A 17,157-nucleotide genomic window follows, 5' to 3' on the forward strand; every position below is an offset into this window, starting at 1 on the left:
GGGGCTGGCCCTAGAGGAGGGAGGGACCCAGGGCAAGGGGTAGGCACAGGTGGGTGCCTGGTGCTGGGGACACTGACACTGGCTGGAGTGAAGCAGGAACGGGGGTGTGGGCAAGGCTCTAGACTCCCTTCAGGCAGAAGCATCTCTGCATGTACACACACACACACACACACTCTCTACCACCTGGAGCCTCTGGCTTTACCGTGGGGGTGAGGATCTGCAGCAGCAGCAGCAACAGCAGCAGCAAAGTTGCCATGACAACAGGATCTGCAGCAGAGTTACCGTGGTGACCGGGATCCACAGCACTCAGCGGAGTTGCCATAGTGAACCCACGGCATCCGCAGTGCCCCGCGGTGTTGCCATGGAGACTCAGATCCACAGAACCCAGCGGAGTTGCCAGGGCAACTAGGATTCACACTGCCAGACTGGGGTTACCAGGGCAACCAACATCCACAGGGTTTAAAACCCTCCTAAACTCCACAGGCCCTAGTTGGGGAGGGGGTCATGGAGCAAATACCCCTCAGCCCCCAACCAGAGCAGCTGCCAGATGGGGCCAAGCCTGACCCATTTCCTTACCTCCCAACACCCTCCTGAGGGCCCCTGCCAGAGCAAGAAGGATGCTCCATATGGGCCCAGGGCCTCAGATGCCCAGACATGGAGCTTGGGAGCTAGCATAGTTGAGAAAGTCAGAGCCAGTTCATGCGGGTAATAGCTGGCAAGGCCGGGGCAGCCCAGAGGTCACAGTTTCCAGAGACATCACTTCCTGCAGGACAGCACGGTACCAGCTGCCCCTAAGGGAAATGCCTGGATCCACTCAGGGACCTGCCAACTGGATGTAACCATTAGGCCATGGGAATCCTCCTGCAGGAGACATCAAGTCACTATGGTCCCCAGTCCGCTGTCCCCCACACTCCTGACCTGCAGCCCCCTGCCATCTCAGCCTAGGGCAGCATCCCCCCCAGCAAATTCCCATTCCTGCTACCCACACTCTGGGCTGAGGCTACTGGGCTTCATTCACTTTTGACCTAATCCCTTCTGGAAGCAAGCGGCTGCAGAACAAGGACCTCTTTGTGCCTCCCCCTCCCCATGCTCCCAGGGGCCAGTTCATGGCCCTGCTCAGGGTGGAAGATGCCCTTAGGTCACATCTGAGCCAAACAGAGGGGAAAGGGTCATTATTCAGGATAGAAGTTCCCCGCCTCCCCCCACCAGGATGAAAACCAGGCATCCTGGCTCCCAGCCTTCCCTGTTCTAACCCAGCAGCCCCTACTCCCCTCCTGCAGCTGGGATAGAAGCAGGCATCCTGGCTCCCAGCCCTTATGCTCTAACCCACTAGACTCAGCTCCCCTCCCAGTCCCCAGAATAGAACCCAGGTGTCCTGGCTCCACGCCTCCCGCCCCCCATCTCCAAACACGCTGTCTGGAGCAGGGCAGCACAGCTCATTGCCAGGCTGCAGGCAGCTCCTGGCTGCCGTGCAAGGCTGTCTCTCTCACTCGCTCTCTGCTGGGTTTATGCTAATAGGAGGAGCTCGGACGTAATGAGGCTGCAGATCCTGGACTGCGTAACAACAGCCTGGCGTGGGGGTGGGGGGCTGCGGAGCACGTCGCCGTGCCAAGCTGCAGGCACAGGAGGAGGCCAGAGATGAAGGCGGCAGCTAATGAGCCCCTGGCCCTGCAGCCCCCACCCAGGAGCACTGGGGCCAGCCCTAGTGCCACCCTGGGGCAGTGGGGCTAAAGGAGAGCACCCCCTACAGCACAGCACCCCTGGTGCCACCCCAGGGCAGTGGGGCCAAAGGAGAGCACCCCTGCATCACAGTACCCCCTAGTGCCACAGTGGAGCAGGGAGACTAGAGGGGAGCACCCCCAGCTACACCCCACCATGCTCCCTGCAGCAGGGGCTGCCTGCACAGGGCTCCAGCCTGTGGCTTCAACTCCTCTTTCCAGGCCACATGCTCAGTAGCAAAATTCCCTGGAGTGGCTGCTGTTCCTTGCTCCAGGTACACAGCCCTCCCCCATGCCGAGAGGGTGGCGTATGGGAAAGATTCTCCATAACAACGCAGCCATGGCAACGCAGCAGCTCGCCATGGCGACAGAAGGATGCTGCTATCAGGGTAAAAGCTAGGGACTCTATGAAGGAAACTGTAGCACATGGGCATCCCATAATACTCTTAGCCCCCCTCCTGCCCCCCAAGATTCCCAACCCCAGCAGGGGGGAGCACTGACTGGACAGAGATAGAGGTGTGTACAGGGGGGTACACACAGGACAGACACAGATAGGAGAAACCAGGAGCACCCCCACCCCCTCCGCCCACACACACCAGCTCCTGCCCCACAGCTCCCCAACCCCCTGACACACACACACAGCACCCCCTTCTGGGGCTAGAGGGGCCAGGAGCTTTCCCCTGTCCCAGGCAGCTCCTGCACTGCTCCCCACATACAGATCAGGGCTGGAGCTGGAAGGATTCTCCCTGCCCAGCTCAGCTGGGAATCCAGAGACATCATCCAAATATGGCGCAGAGTCCAGGGGTCCCAGCACAACCAGGGTGGGGGAAAGGTTTGGCGAGAGTGGGGCTCAGGGGCCTGGTTAGGGCCAGGGGTCTCTGATGGGTTGGGGGGGGGACAAGAACTGGGGTCAGGGGTCCCAGCTGGGAAAGGGGGTAGTTGGGTCAGTCTCTCCAGCCTGTACCCTTCCTCTCCCCCTACTCAGACAAACCCATATGCCCCATCCTGTCCCCCAGGACGCTACAGCAATGACCCCTCTGAGTTGGTAGCTCCAGTCACAAGCCCTCCTGACTCCCAGCCCCACACATGTCCCCCAAAGTCAATTGCATAGCACGCCCAACAGCTATGTCCTCCACTGATCCTTTCTGCCCCATTCCCCAGGACTCCCCACACCCCATGGTACTTCCCCCACCATCCCCATGTCCCCCACTCACTGACCATGCCTCCTCCCCCATAACTCACAACTCATCCCCATAACCCAATGTGACCTGCCAGCCCCATGTCCATCACTGAGCCTGTCCCCCCACTATTGCCCCTATGGAGCCCCTGGCCCCCCGTATCACCACTAGTTCCCATGACCCCCAGGGTGTAGCTCTGCTCTCATCCTGAAACCCCAACCCCGACCCCATGGCCTTGTAGCTTCTACCCGCAGAGTCTCCCATACCCCTCCTGATCCCCATGGGACCACCTGCCTCCATGGCCCACTGACAATACCCCCTGCCCCAGATGGCTGGCCCTTGCGCCCCTGCCCCCATCTGCCCCCATGGCCGCATGTCCCACCCATAACCCCCCTCCCAGCTGCCCCCAGGAATGCATCTGACCACCAGGTCCCTCACTCCCTGGGGACATATTGGACAATCTCATCCCCCAATGACATCAGGGTCACTGGGGGCAATGCCACACGCTTTTCAGCCTATAACCCTCCCCTCTCACACACACACACACACACACACACACACACACACACAAGCTGGAGTTATTGTGTTCCCTCACAGACTCCCCCATAACCCAGTGTCCCCCAAGGGCTTTCAGTTTCACTTCCCACAGCCCAGGCCTGTCACTCAGGATTGATTAAGTGAGTGAGAGAAAGAGTGAGAGAAAGATTAAGAGAAAAAGGGAGGACCTGAGAGCCCAGACACCTGGGTTCTATCTCTGCTTAGGGAGGATAGTGGGATCTAGTGGGTTAGAGAATGCAAGAGAGAGGGGGCCTAGGAACCAGGACTCCTGGGTTCTATCCCAGGTCTAAAGGGGGAGTGGGGTCTAATGAGCTAAAGCAGCGGGGCTGGGAGCCAGGATGCCTGGGTGCTATACAATCTTGGGAGAAGAGTGAGGTCTGGTGGGTTAGGGGGGTGGGGCTGGGAGCCAGGACTCCTGGGTTTTCTCTCTGCTCTGCCGCATCTCCCTGCGTCACCTTGGGCAACTCCAGCCGATGGGCACGGTGACATCCCTTCCTTCCGTGTTGCTTTGTTAATCACCTTTATCAGCTCTAATTACTCTCTTGTCTGACCTTGGAGCATCACCCTTGGCAGGGGAGGAGGGGAGTGTTACCACAGGCAACCAAGCCTGAGACAAGGAGCCAGAGGGTAGCACAGAGCCTGGGGTGAATGTAGGCCCCACAGCAGGCATAGACTCCCACACAGGGGGCAGTCCAGTCCCCATGGTGGGCACCGAGCCCCTTTAGATAAGGGGGAAATTAGGGTATGAGCAATGCCCAGCCAACAGGGGACCCAATCTGGGAAGCAACCAGGGTAAGAGCAAAGCCCACCACTGCTCCCCTAACACAATGAATACTGATCTCGCCATCCTAGCCCAGTGCCAGCCTTGCAACCTGACCAGTGATCAGCATGGTGCCCTGGGGGCAGGCAGCACCACAACCCTCAGGCTGGCCAAGGTCACATGCCTAGCACAAGCATTCACACCTGCAATACTGCACACGCACTCCAGCACCTGTGCCCATGCACATACACGTGCATATGTGTACGGATATGTACATTCACACGCCCATACCTGCCTCCCCTCATGCACACCCACCTTCCCACCAAGCACATGCACCCATGCATACACACCTCTGCATCCCTGCCTAACTCATCTCCATGCACAGAAGTGTGCACCATGCCAGGTAATGCACACTCGCACCCTCCCAAACTCAACTGGGACATATTCACACCCTCCCAAGCATGCACCCTTTGCACAAAGAATTGAAATACATTTATCTTGCACACACAATTCAGGAACACTCACACCCTCCCAAGCATGCATCCTATTATGCACAATTCACACACACATGCACACACATGCAGACTCCTAGCCCTGGTGCTGCTGCTCCTTCTTTGCCCCTCCAGCCAGTCTGACTCCACCCTTGTGATCTGTCACAGTGACCGCAGTATCACTCACTTCTGATGAAGCACAGTGACATATCTCCCCTGCCTTCTGACCCCTTCCACCAGACACAGCACAGTCAACCCACCATATCAGTCACCCCCAGCTCTGCTTCATTCCCCCCACATCCTCTGCTCCCCACCTTCCATGCCACTCCCTGTGCCCCTCCCCCCCACCTGCATTGGCACCTCACAGTTGTTTTGCTTCCATACAGGGGCTCCTCCATCCAGTTCTCCCATACACCAGGACCTCCCCTCCAAAAGACAGCTGAGCCAGAAACGAGCCCCTCCACCTGCCAGGCACCAAGGTAGATGACTCCTACCTTGTGGGGAGGAGACTTTCCCCCTGACCCAAGAGATAGGTTATTCCTACTGCAGGCTTGTGTGTGTGGGTGCATGTGTGGACTACATGCTAGGTGTGCACAGCCACTAGACAAGCAGAACAAGTGCTATGGGTGTGCAACAGTGCTGTGTGACCATACTTGCATGTGTCAGCATGGTGCATGTTCTGGGGTGCAAGTGTGGTCTGTGTGTGATTGTCTGCACACACCCCCAGGCATGTCCACAGGTTGTATATGTCATGCATGGTCTGCCCTCTTTTGTGCATGTCAGTGTGTGGGCACACGCATGTGTTTGTGCTCATGTCAACATAGCATGGTTGAGTGTGGGGGTCTGCGTGCCTCTGTGCTGGAGTGCAGTGTGGACGTATCATAGTGTCATGGCTGAACTGCAGGCAATCTGGAGAAATGGTGAGAGCAAAGTTACCAAGAGGGATCTGAGCCAGAACCACAGTCCAAAGGGCAAGCCAAAGATCCACGTTGGTGTCCAGGAACTGCAGATGAAGCTGGCCAGGAGCTGGGAAGTAACACTGAGACTTAGCAGAACTCCCCAAGCTCTGAGGGACACACTGCCTTCTGCTGCTCAGTCTGCTGAAGGGAAGGGGCAAGGCCACGCAGGGGTGGGAATTCTTGAAGGGCATGGTCTGACCTAGTTACCTCATTCTGGTTGTACCCATACTACCTCCCCACAGATGGGCTGCACAGGAGGCATGCTCTGTGTTGGGAGCATATGTGAACATGTGCGTGCATGTGTCTACACATCTCTGTAAGTGAGCATGATGCAGGTGGGGAAAGAAGTATGGTGCAAGTGTCCTCTGGGAGGAGCATGCCTCTGTGTGTGTGTGTGTGTGTGTGTGTGTGTGTGTGTGTGTGTGTGTGTGCACGCGCGTGCACACATCCATGTGTGCATGAGCATGATGCAGAGGTGTGGGGTGTGAGCATGGTGTGGGTGTTCTCTGGCGGGGAAGCATGCCTGTGCGCATGTGTGCATGTGCACACGTCTGCATATCTCCACGTGTGTGCTTGGGGCGGGGGGACTGTGAGCATGGTGCAGGTGTTCTCTGGGGAGGAACGCACTTGTGTGTCTGTGTGGCAGCATGGTGCAACTATGCGGTTGTGACTATCCCTGTGCATTTGTGTGTGTCAGCAGGGTATGTGTAGTCTGTCTGTGTATATGGGAATGTTGTGGGTACATCTGAGTGGTGCCTGCTGTGTGTGTCATTTGCACTGGTATGAAAACTTAGTAAGGTCCCTGAGCAGAAGCATACAATCAGGTCTTCATACATCTCTGAGATGTCCATATGGAGAGGGTGTTTTCTTTGTGTGCTTGTACATGTGTGGTGAGCTCCCTGTGTATGAGCATGCCATGTGTGCATGAGTCTCCTTTGTGTGTACATGCACCCTCATGTATGCATGTGGAACATGTGCTGTGTGTGCATGTGAGCATTTCCTTTGGGTACATGTTCCTTGTGCTGGGTGTGCACGTTTCTTGTGTGCACACACAGATACTGTGTGTGCCTGTGACCACTTCCTGAGCACATGTTCCTTGTACTAGGTGTACATGTGTGTCCTGCATGCATGCACACAGTGTATACATGTAAATATTTCCTGCATGCTCGTGCCTCATGTTCCAGGGGCACATTTCCTGTGTGCACACACATTGTCTGTATCCATGTGAGCATTACCTGTGTGTACACACAGCCAGTGCGCACATGAGCATTTCCTGTACTCACACACACATGCGCGGGTGACCACAGGGAACTCTGGCACCCTCCTGCTCCATGCCAACCCGTAACTTTGGCACACTCCTGCTCCATGCCAACCCTCCCCCCTGCCTCTAACAAAGAAGCTCCCATGGGAGGGTTGTAAACACCTTTATGGATTTTATTAAAATAGGAAACTCGGACGAGACCCAGAAATGGTTGGGATCACAGGCTCAGGGAGGCCCGGAGCCCCAAGATTATTACAAATTAAAAAATACCTCTGCTCTGCGTCTCTGCGCGGGGAGCAGGGGCCGCGGCGCCTCAAGTCCCATAGTCATAAAAAACCCCACGGCCCAGGCCTCAGGCCACTCTCAAGGGCAGGCACCTTGTCCTCCCAGCCCAGGGCTGAAAACAGAATCTCGACCCAAGAGCCGCTACCACAAAATAGGAAATCTCTTGGCGTTTTTTTTCCCCTCTCACGTGTTTGTTTTGTTTCCTTCCTCGTTTCGCTCAATCCCACGACTAGAAACCAAAACCAAAAGAAAAGAATGTGAAGTGCTGAAGGATTCTAGGGCATCTTCTCATTTCCTTTTGTTGTTGTGTTGTTTTTCCTTTTTTTTTCCTTTTTTTTTTTTTTTTTTTTTTAATAATCTGGCAGGTAAATCAGGATGGGCTGAAGCCCAGGGGTATCAAAAAGTCTCCAGTTTAAAGAGGTTGTGGGGAGAGAGGGAGCATAGGGTGAGGGGACTTCCTGGTCTTGATGGTGAGGTGGGATTGGCTGGTAGGGGAGGGAGCAGTAGACATCATGGTGATTTTTGTATGGAGGAAGCTGCAAATTTAAAACAGGGCTAAACTAGAGGGCAGAGGACAGGAACAGTGTGGGATGAGTGGGGTGGGTCTCAGACCAGGAGGGGATAGGGGAGTCTTGGATTGGGGCAAGGGGAATACGGCCAAGAGGGAGCCTCCCGTGGACATGGAGACCACCTGGTTGGACAGGGAGGGAAGAAGGGGCTCCTGGCTGAGAAGAGAGGGGTAGGCAGGATGGAATTGGGGTTAGGGAGTGGATCTTGTATGGGGAAGTAGCGGGATCGTCAGGCAAGCAGGGAGGGAGCAAGGGGGGCCAGGACACAGGGATAGGCAGATGAGGACCCTTATTTAGGCAGGTGCAAGAAGGGTCCCACAGGTAACAGAGGAGACTTGATGACAGGGGCAGGAGGTCCCTGGAGCAGGCAGGGAAGGTAACGAGAGGGTGTCTGGGTGCCTGGGAGGGGCCTGAGGGGCAAGTCGTGGTGTCCAGCTCGAGCCAATCTGTTGTGGGAGGGTTGGGGGGCTCCACCTCCCCCAGGGGGGAAATTTCTCCACTCCCCTCCCGTCCCGGGCAGCGAGGGCAGGGGTGGGGAGGGGGAGCTCTGTGGGGGCCAAGGCAGCAGGGAGGGGTGCCCCTGCCCCTCAGATCTGCGTCTCTTGCACGTTTTCCTTTGAGCTGCTCTTGAACAGCAGAGGTTCGTGGATGGAGGAACATGCTGTGGGTGTGAGGGGCACCGGCATTGTTATTGTAGTGAGCTTTGAAGGCCGTGTAGTGGTTGAGGTGGTCATGCTCCAGGGCTGGCAAAGCCAGGTGGCTGTCACCGGGGGCACCAGCAGCAGCTGGCAGCTCGTCCTCCACATTGATGATTTCAATGGTGCGAGTGGGGCCATGGTGCTTGTGGAGCTGGTGCTGCTTGCGTAGCTTGTAGAAGACGATAAGCATCACGGCCGCCATGAAAGTGATGGCCACGAAGCACCCAATGATGATCTTGGTCGTCTTCATCACATCGTCCAGGTCCTTCATGCCATTCTCAGTCACCACGGTGATGGGCACGGTGAAAGGCTTCTCCGTGGAGCGGGTGGAGCGGGGTGTCAGCGAGGTGGTGGAGTAGGTCATCTCCCAGCTGGGCGTGGGGCCTGGCTCCTTTTTGGTTGGCACAGTGTCCTCCTGCGTTGTCTCCATGGTCTCCACTGTCACCGTGGTGAAGTAAGTGTAGCCAGTGGTGGCTGGGTCCACAGCTGAGACATTCAGTGTGGCTGAGGCGGTGGTGTTGCCAGCCGAGTTGGTCACCATGCAGGTGTACTGACCCGTGTCCTGCACGGTCACATTGGTGAAGTTGAGGGTCCCATCATGCAGCACTGAGATCCGTACCCGGTATGAGCCATGCGTCATCAGCGTCCCATTGGGCGTCAGCCAGTTGACTGAGGTCATGGAGGTGCCCGTCCGGCACTTCAGCTCAGCTGCCATGCCTTCCGTCACATTGAGGTCAGTGGGCGGCTCCACGATGACAGGGGCATAGCAGGTGAAGTGGCTCTGGTCCAGCTCGCCAATGTAGCGCCCCTTGAGGCTGGGTGGGGCGTGGCAGCGGGCACAGCAGGTGGTGTTGTTGGGCACCGTCTCCTTCAGCCACCAGCTGAGCCACAATACATCGCAGTTGCAGTGCCAGGGGTTGTGATTGAGGTGCACCCGCTCCAGCCGGTGCAGGGGGGTGAAGAGGTCATGGGGCAGCGACATGAGGTTGTTGTGGGACAGGTTGAGCTCCTCCAGCGACTTGAGGTCATCGAAGGCATTGCGTTCAATGGTGGCCACCTGGGCATGCATGAGCCACAGCTTGCGCAGGCTGGTGAGGCCTTGGAAGGAGCCCGGGCGAATCATGTCCAACCGGTTCCCCGAGAGCTCCAGCTCTTCCAGGCGCACCAGCGCCGTCAGGTTGGGGATGTCCTTGAGGTTGCACATGCCCAAGTTCAGGTAGCGCAGGTTCACCAGCCCCTCGAAGGCCGCCTCTGAAATGTACTCCAGCTTCTTGAGCTCACCCAGGTCCAGGCGACGCAGTGAGGGCACACGGTTGAAGGCATAGGATGGGATGCTCTCAATGGGATTGTTGCGCAGCCAGAGCTCCCGCAACTTGGAGAGGTACTCAAAGGCCTGTGTGGGTACCGTGGTCAGACGGTTGTCAAACAGCTCCAGGGTGTTGAGGTTGGGCAGCCCATTGAAGGCGCCCACCTCGATCTTACGGATCAGGTTCTTACTCAGCTGCAGGATCTCCAGGTGCCGCAGATGCTTGAAGGTGTCAGTCTTGATAACCTGGATGTTGTTCTCCTGAAGGTTGAGGTACCGTGTGTTGATGGAGATGCTCTCCGGCACCTCCACCAGCTCCCGGCGTGTGCAGATGACACGGCTGGCCTGGTTGCTGCAGGAGCAGGCAGCTGGGCACGAGGTGGGCGAGGTCCCAGCCAGTGCCAGCGAAGGCAGCCACAGTGCCAGCAGCAAGCCCTGCTTCCAAAGCATCCTACAGGCACTGGGAGCCAGCGGCCCCCTCCGGGAGCAGCAGCGGGGGGCAGCCATGTCCAACGCTCATGCTTCAGTGGGCGAATCCTCCTCTGGGTGCGTGCTCAAATCCCTAGACACTGAGACACAAGGACAGAGAGGAAGACACCAGTGAGCACCAACGCCAGGACACAGGGCCATCCCCAAGGGGGGAGACACCAATAGGTATCCTTGCCAGGACATGGCAACTGTCCCCCTAGGGTTAGCTCCCTATGCACCAAGTGCCCCATGCACTCCAATGACTCAACCCATGGGAGCTCAAGTTCACTTCCTGCCTCTATCCCAAACTGCCCTGGTTGGGGAAGGGGGGCAGCATGGTGGGATGCAGGGCTGAATCTCTTAAAAGCTAAGCCAGGAGGGGGTAAGATCAGGGGTTAGCAGGGGTCCTGAGGTAGCATCATGATGCCCCAGCTCAGGCTGCCTCCCCACCCCACCACCAGCTGCCCTCCCACCTTCCCCTGAAGAAGGGACACATCTCCAGATATATCTCCACAGTAAGCTTCTCCTCAGACACCTGTGCCTTTCCCTCCACACATTGTGGGAAACATAACCATTTCTCCCTCAAGTATGGTTTCCATAGGCCCCCAAACAAAGCATCTGCCCCAAACCATGGCCTCAGAACCCCGAGCCCCTCTCCCATTTCTTGGGAATCCCCTGCCCAGGTACAGGTTGTACTTCCTACACTCCACCTTAGGACAAGCCTGAGCATGCAAATGTCCTAAGGTCCAAATGTTCCCACCATGATTGTGTTTCCAAGATGACACTGGAGGGAGGTCACCACCTCCCTTTGCCATGACAGAGCCATTCCCACTCAAATGGAGACCAGCCAACCATGGTACCAAGCACTGCTGCTGACACCCTGTCTGAGCCCTGAGCCTCTTAGCTCCAGGGGAAGCTGCAGATCAGTGAATAGAGATGGGCACAGGGTTTTGGAAAGCCCCTGTGCAGTGTGCAGACAGCCATGGGAATTGCTACCTTCCAGTGGGGGCAAAATGACCCTGTAACCTGCCACACCCAGATCATAGAAATGGTATGGGGTACAGCAGGTGGTACACATCTGCCTGGCTTAGTATCCCCACCTAATAGAGAGGTGGGGATACTGGCATGATGCCAATGGAGAACTGAATGAGGAGACTTACTACACCCTGGCAGTCTGGGAGACTTGCTGCCATGGTACAACATTGGGGGCAGAGGTGGGGTTGGGAATGAGTACTAGGGGTCTAGGCCCAGCCATGGGAAACAAGGACCCACAGCCTTGGAGCAGCAAATCCTCAAATTTAAGTGGGAAGAGGGCTTCCCATGGGGAGTCTGGCCTACATCAGCAGCTGCACGGAGTTGAGACACAATTCAAGAGGAGGTTAGATGAGTATCTAGCTGGGGTCATCTAGACCCAGAACTCTTTCCTGCTTATGCAGGGGGTCGGACTCGATGATCTATTGAGGTCCCTTCCGACCCTAACATATATGAATCTATGAACTGGCTGTTGCCCAAAAAGTCAAGCCTGGAGCAACCCCCACTGCAGCCAGCCTGGCAGGAGGACCTGGGAGATCACCAGTGACACGGACAGAAGGAGGCCCAGAGCCCCCTCTAGTCCATCCCTCCAATACCCACGGTGATCCCTTCACTAACTCCCCACCACACAGAGAAGCGCAACAGGACCACCCCTATAAGCCCCTGAAGCCCTAATGCTGCCACCCTGCCCTGATATATCTGTCCCCTACAGGATCCCAAACTGGGTACTACCATCCCCAAAAGAACTTGCAACCCTGTATCCTCAAATGCTGCTAGTCCCCTTGAGCATTCCTGTCCCCATTCCAGATCCTGAAATGCTGCCATCCCACCCAAAATTCTTACATTGGCATGGCTGTCTCCTCCAGTCACCTCACCAGTTCTCCCGACACCCCTAACCCCCTACTCAATTCCCCATGGCCAAATACCAGTTTTCTCTACAACTTCCCCCCTTCCCCAACACCAAAGACCTTCTCCCCAACAGAAATGCCACTGCAAAGACACCAGAAACTGCTGTCCCCAGAGGATCCCTCATTCCCAGCCATAAATACTGTCGTCCATAAGGAACTCCCTCACTGAACTGCTGAAGGGAGCGCCCCACCCTGAACCACCACATACCACTGTCCCTTCTCCTAACAACATGCTCTATGTGAATCCCCAAAGCACAGTCCCCCTAGGGCCCCCCCCAGGCCAAAATGATATGCCCTGTGAGAAACTCCCATGTCACAGGTCCCCAAACGTGCCCGTCCATCCAGAACATCCTATAGCAAGAACTCAACAACCACTGGTTCCCTCTGCTTTGCCTCATCCCTATGCTTTAAAAATGCCAACATTGCCTATAGATTCCCCTATAATGAACCATCAACCATAATGTCAACAGTTACTATCCACCCTGCTTCCCATCTGCACACACAACCCATGGCAATAAGCCTTCTGTAATAGTCCCACCAGACAGGAGAGAACACAAGCCAACACAAGTGTGGAACAACCACCATCCCCACACACAGGGTATAACAGCCTTCTAACACTAAGAAACATATCCACAAACAGTGCAGAGAAAAAAATATAGAGTCACAACTACCCCCATGTGCAGAACATATGGGAACAATCATCACCACCCACAGTACGTGGAAGTTGTCCTACAGCCTTCATCATCCCTGTTAGACCCCAACTCCTTGCGGCACCCAACAGCTAGGGAGACGACAATCCAATTGCTCATGGATCCTGTTACTCATTAGCCAGAGCAGGCAGGGTGCAAACACCAGCACACATTGCTCGCAACAGCTTTATTCAGAATGGAGACAGCTTCGGGCCAGGTCCCAAAAAAAACAACAAACCAGGGAACCGCAGTGAACAATAGTTCTTTTCACATTTTATACACCTTGATTCAAGCTTATTAACATTCACTCTGCCTATGTCCCTCCTTCAGTTCCACCCATTTCTCCTCCCATCTCAAGCTCCGCCACTGTTTACTGTTTGCTTCATTAGCATGGTATTGCCTATGCATTTCATTCATTTACACGCCTCTTTGCTAAGAGTGCATGCATAAGACTTTGACCCTGTCTTCTCCTGGTCAATTGTGGTTTCTTGCTGGTTCTTTCTGGTTCTTTGCTGACTCCTCCTTCATCTCCAAGGTCTTACTTCTTTCTGCTTTATCTCCTGATGATAGCTGGTGGTCTGTATCCTGTTCTTACACAACATATCATGCATCTTGCACACTATCCTTTTGCTAGGAAACTGCTTAAGCATTTGCAAAGTTAGTTACTTTTAATATATCATCCTGCCTTGTGACCAGCATCTTTTGCTGAGACACAGGAAAAAGCCTTTATTCAGCTCCACACCCAGTGCTCCCCAAGATCCAAATGTGGTCACCCTAACAATCCCCATACAGTGTCCTCAGCAATCTTCTAGAAGTGACTGTTTTCTCCACAAAGCATATAACAGCAATCTTCCAATAACATTGTCCCCACACACAACATATGCCAACACCTTCCTAAAATGACCATCCCCTCACACAGCAACCTGAAAAATACAGCCACCCTCATACACAGTTATTACAACAACAAACATCCCTACACATACTGACTAGAAGCCAGGTAGCAGTAACCATGGTGCCCATACACCAGCTACAGCAACAATCATCCCCACACAGGGTGTACAACCACAGTGATTCAGTAACAACCATCCCCACATGCAGCATACGGCAACCAGGCTACAGTAACTGCAGTCCCCACACCCAGACTACAGCAACAACCACCCCCTACACAGTGTACAGCAGCCAGACTACAGTAACCACAGTCCCCACACCAGACTATAGTAACAACCATCCCCTACACAGCATACAGCAGCTAGGCTACAGTAACCACAAAGCCCAAACACACCATTTATAGCAGCAATCTATAGTAACACCTGTCCCGCTCTTCACAGTGTATATAGCAGCCACACTACAGGCATCGCCACTCCCCCGTCCATGATACAGCAAGAACCCTCCCCCAACATGGAACAGACCTGAAATGTTACAGCACCAGTTGTCTCTGCACAGTGTACGGCAGCCACTTTACAGTAACCACAGTGCCCACACACGCAGTTTCTAGCAGCAGTGCTATAGTAACAACCATCCTACTTCTCACCGTGTCTAGCAGCTGTGCTACAGCAATCATCCCCCCCATCACAGCGTACTCACAACCATCCCCCTGCCCAATTTACAGCAGTACAATAACTGTGTCCCACCAATACAAAAAACAGCCATAACCATTCCCTAAATAAGGTAACACAGTCATGCTACAGTAACCACTATACCACTGCCACATGCAGTGCACAGCAACTGCCAGGCACACGCAGCATGCAGCAGAAACCCTGCACTGACAACCCCCACCCCCTCTCCACTGCACAAGAGCCACCTTCCAATGACAACACCATGCTCAGCATCCACCCTCAAGTTTACAAGCCTCTCCACAGGTACTGTACAGGAGCCAGCCAACAGCAAGCCATTGTCACAATGTGCTGGGCATAGCCACAACTGAGCAGCAGACAGGCATCTATCTACACACAGAGTTCATCAACTGTCTGAGAAAACTAATGTCAACACGCTGGAGAAGAGCCAGTCTCCTGCTGCTGGCACTGCCCATGCACCCCAGGGGTGCTGGGGATGGGATCATCCCCTCTGTGACCCAATACCAACCCTGCAGGTGACTGAGGGTGGGCGGGGGGGGTCACCTGAGGGACCCAGCAGCAGGAGAGGACCCTGGTCCCAAGCTACAGCTTCCTCAAGAGTGCTCCTGTCCCAGCACAAAGAGGGCCCTGGGGTCGGGGGCAGGGCTTGGGGGTGACTGCCTCATCTGGTCCAGGAGTGAAGGAAACTATGGAAGTATGGAAAGAAATACGGGCTGGATAAATGGACTGTAGGGTGAACAGAAAACTGGCTGGCCCATTGGTCTCAAAGAGTGGTAGTCAATGGCTCAATGTCTAGTTGGCAGCTGGTATCAAGTGGAGTGCCCCAGGGGTCGGTCCTGGGCCCAATTTTGTTCAATGTCTTCATCAACAACCTGGATGATGGCATAGAATACACCCTCAGCAAGTTTGCTAATGACACCAAGCTGGGGGAGTAGTAGATACACTGTAGGCTAGGGCTAGGATTCAGAGTGACCTAGACAAATTGGAGGATTGGGCCAAAAGAAATCACATGTGGTTTAACAAGGACAAGTGCAAAGTCCTGTGCTTAGGACAGAACAATCCCATACACCAGTACAGACTGGGGACTGACTTGCTGGGCAGCAGCTCTGCAGAAAAGGACTTGGGGTTACAGTGGACAATAAGCTGAATATGAGCCAGCAGTGTGCCCTTGTTGCCAAAAAGGCTAATGGCATACTGAGCTGTATTGGTAGGAGATCTGCCAGCAGGTCAAGGGAAGTGATTACTCCCATCTATTCAGCACTGGTGAGGCCACATCTGGAGTACGTGTTCAGTTTTGTGCCCCCCATTAATGAAAGGATGTGGATACATTGGTGAGAGTCCAGCAGAGGGCAACAAAATGGTGGGGGGCTGGAAGACATGACTTATGAGGAGAGGGTGAGGAAACTATTCTTATTTAGTCTGAGAAGAGAAGACTTAGGGGGGATTTAATAGCAGCCTTCAACTACCTGAAGGGGGTTTTAAAAGAGGATGGAGCTGGACTGTTCTCAGTGGTGGCAGATGACAGAAAAAGGAGCAATGGTCTCAAGTTGCAGCAAGGGAAGTTGAGGTTAGCTATTAGGAAGGATTTTCTCACTAAGAGGGTAGTAAAACACTGGAACAGGTTACCCAGAGAGGTTGTGGAATCTCCATCCTTGGAGGTTTTCAAAACCTGGCTAGACAAAGCTCTGGCTGGGATGATCTAGTTGGGGATGGTCCTGCTTTGAGCAAGAGGTTGGACTAGATGACCTCCTGAGGTCCCTTCCAACCCTAACCTTCTATGATTCTATGAAAGAGATGGTATGGGGGACCCTGAAAGAGTAGAGAAGTCAAGACTGGGGAGTACCTGCACGCCAAGGCGAGGAAACAGGATCCTAGGAGGCTGGAAGGTGGAGCTGAGCCTGGCAGACAAGGGGTTAATCCATTATTGCATCTTAAGACCCTGTTCCCCTCTGCCCCATCCCAGAGTATCCAGCTCATGGAGAAACGGAGGCAGTAGGAGCTGCCCCACAATGACAGAGAGCCCCCACCCCACCCCAGTCCCACCTGGGGGGAGAGTTCTATGATTTCCCCACGCTCAGCGCTGCAGTCCCCGTTACGTGCCCCACTCAACAGTCCAGTCCCCTGGAGCAATCTGCAAGGCAGAATGGGATTCTACCCCCTTGGGGAGGCACAAAAGCACTGGAGAAGAGGCCCTGGAGATAAGCACCAGCTACCTAGTACGCCTCTACCATGGCACGGAAGCCCACCAGGCCCAGCTCCGTGGAGCACACTCAGCAGCCTCCATGCCTCAGCTGGTGTCCACAGGTGGCTCCCTGCAAGGATCCAGGGAGCACAGTCTTCCAAGCAAACACTCCTGGCCTTGACTCAGACCCCTGAGGTAGGCAGAGATGCCAGGAAGGACTCACATCCAAACTCAAGAGCCATTTCCTCCTCCCTTTTCCCCAGCCAGACTCCGAGCAGCCCAAGCTGGGGACTGTCACCAGTTCCCCCTGCCCAGAGAGCTCAGCCACTCTCAGACAGGCGTCTCCACCAGGAAGATAAGCCATCATGCAGCAAAGAACCCCCATTTTCCCCTCCCCTTCACTCCAGCTTTAAAGGGACGCTTCTTTAAGCCCATTTAGTTCAGCCGCCGCCGGCCCTAGATGGACGCTGCTTAATCCAATTGAAACCTGGCTTAGCCCTATCGATTTAATCCGATTCCTG

At 54.9% G+C, this 17,157-nt stretch overlaps 1 protein-coding gene across 1 annotated transcript; it reads right to left on the bottom strand.

The window, feature by feature from the left end:
* Nucleotides 1-7,211: 7,211 nt before the first annotated feature.
* On the bottom strand, nt 7,212-12,986 carry LRRC4B (leucine rich repeat containing 4B). Its single transcript, XM_006039474.3, is given in 3 exon segments — nt 7,212-8,436; nt 8,438-10,352; nt 12,904-12,986. Coding segments are annotated over 2 exon segments (1,923 nt in total). The 5' UTR covers nt 10,291-10,352; nt 12,904-12,986; the 3' UTR covers nt 7,212-8,366.
* Between the last annotated feature and the right edge of the window lie 4,171 nt (nt 12,987-17,157).

Source organism: Alligator sinensis, unplaced genomic scaffold (assembly GCF_000455745.1).
Source record: "Alligator sinensis unplaced genomic scaffold, ASM45574v1 scaffold647_2, whole genome shotgun sequence".
NCBI classification, from domain to species: Eukaryota; Metazoa; Chordata; order Crocodylia; family Alligatoridae; genus Alligator; species Alligator sinensis.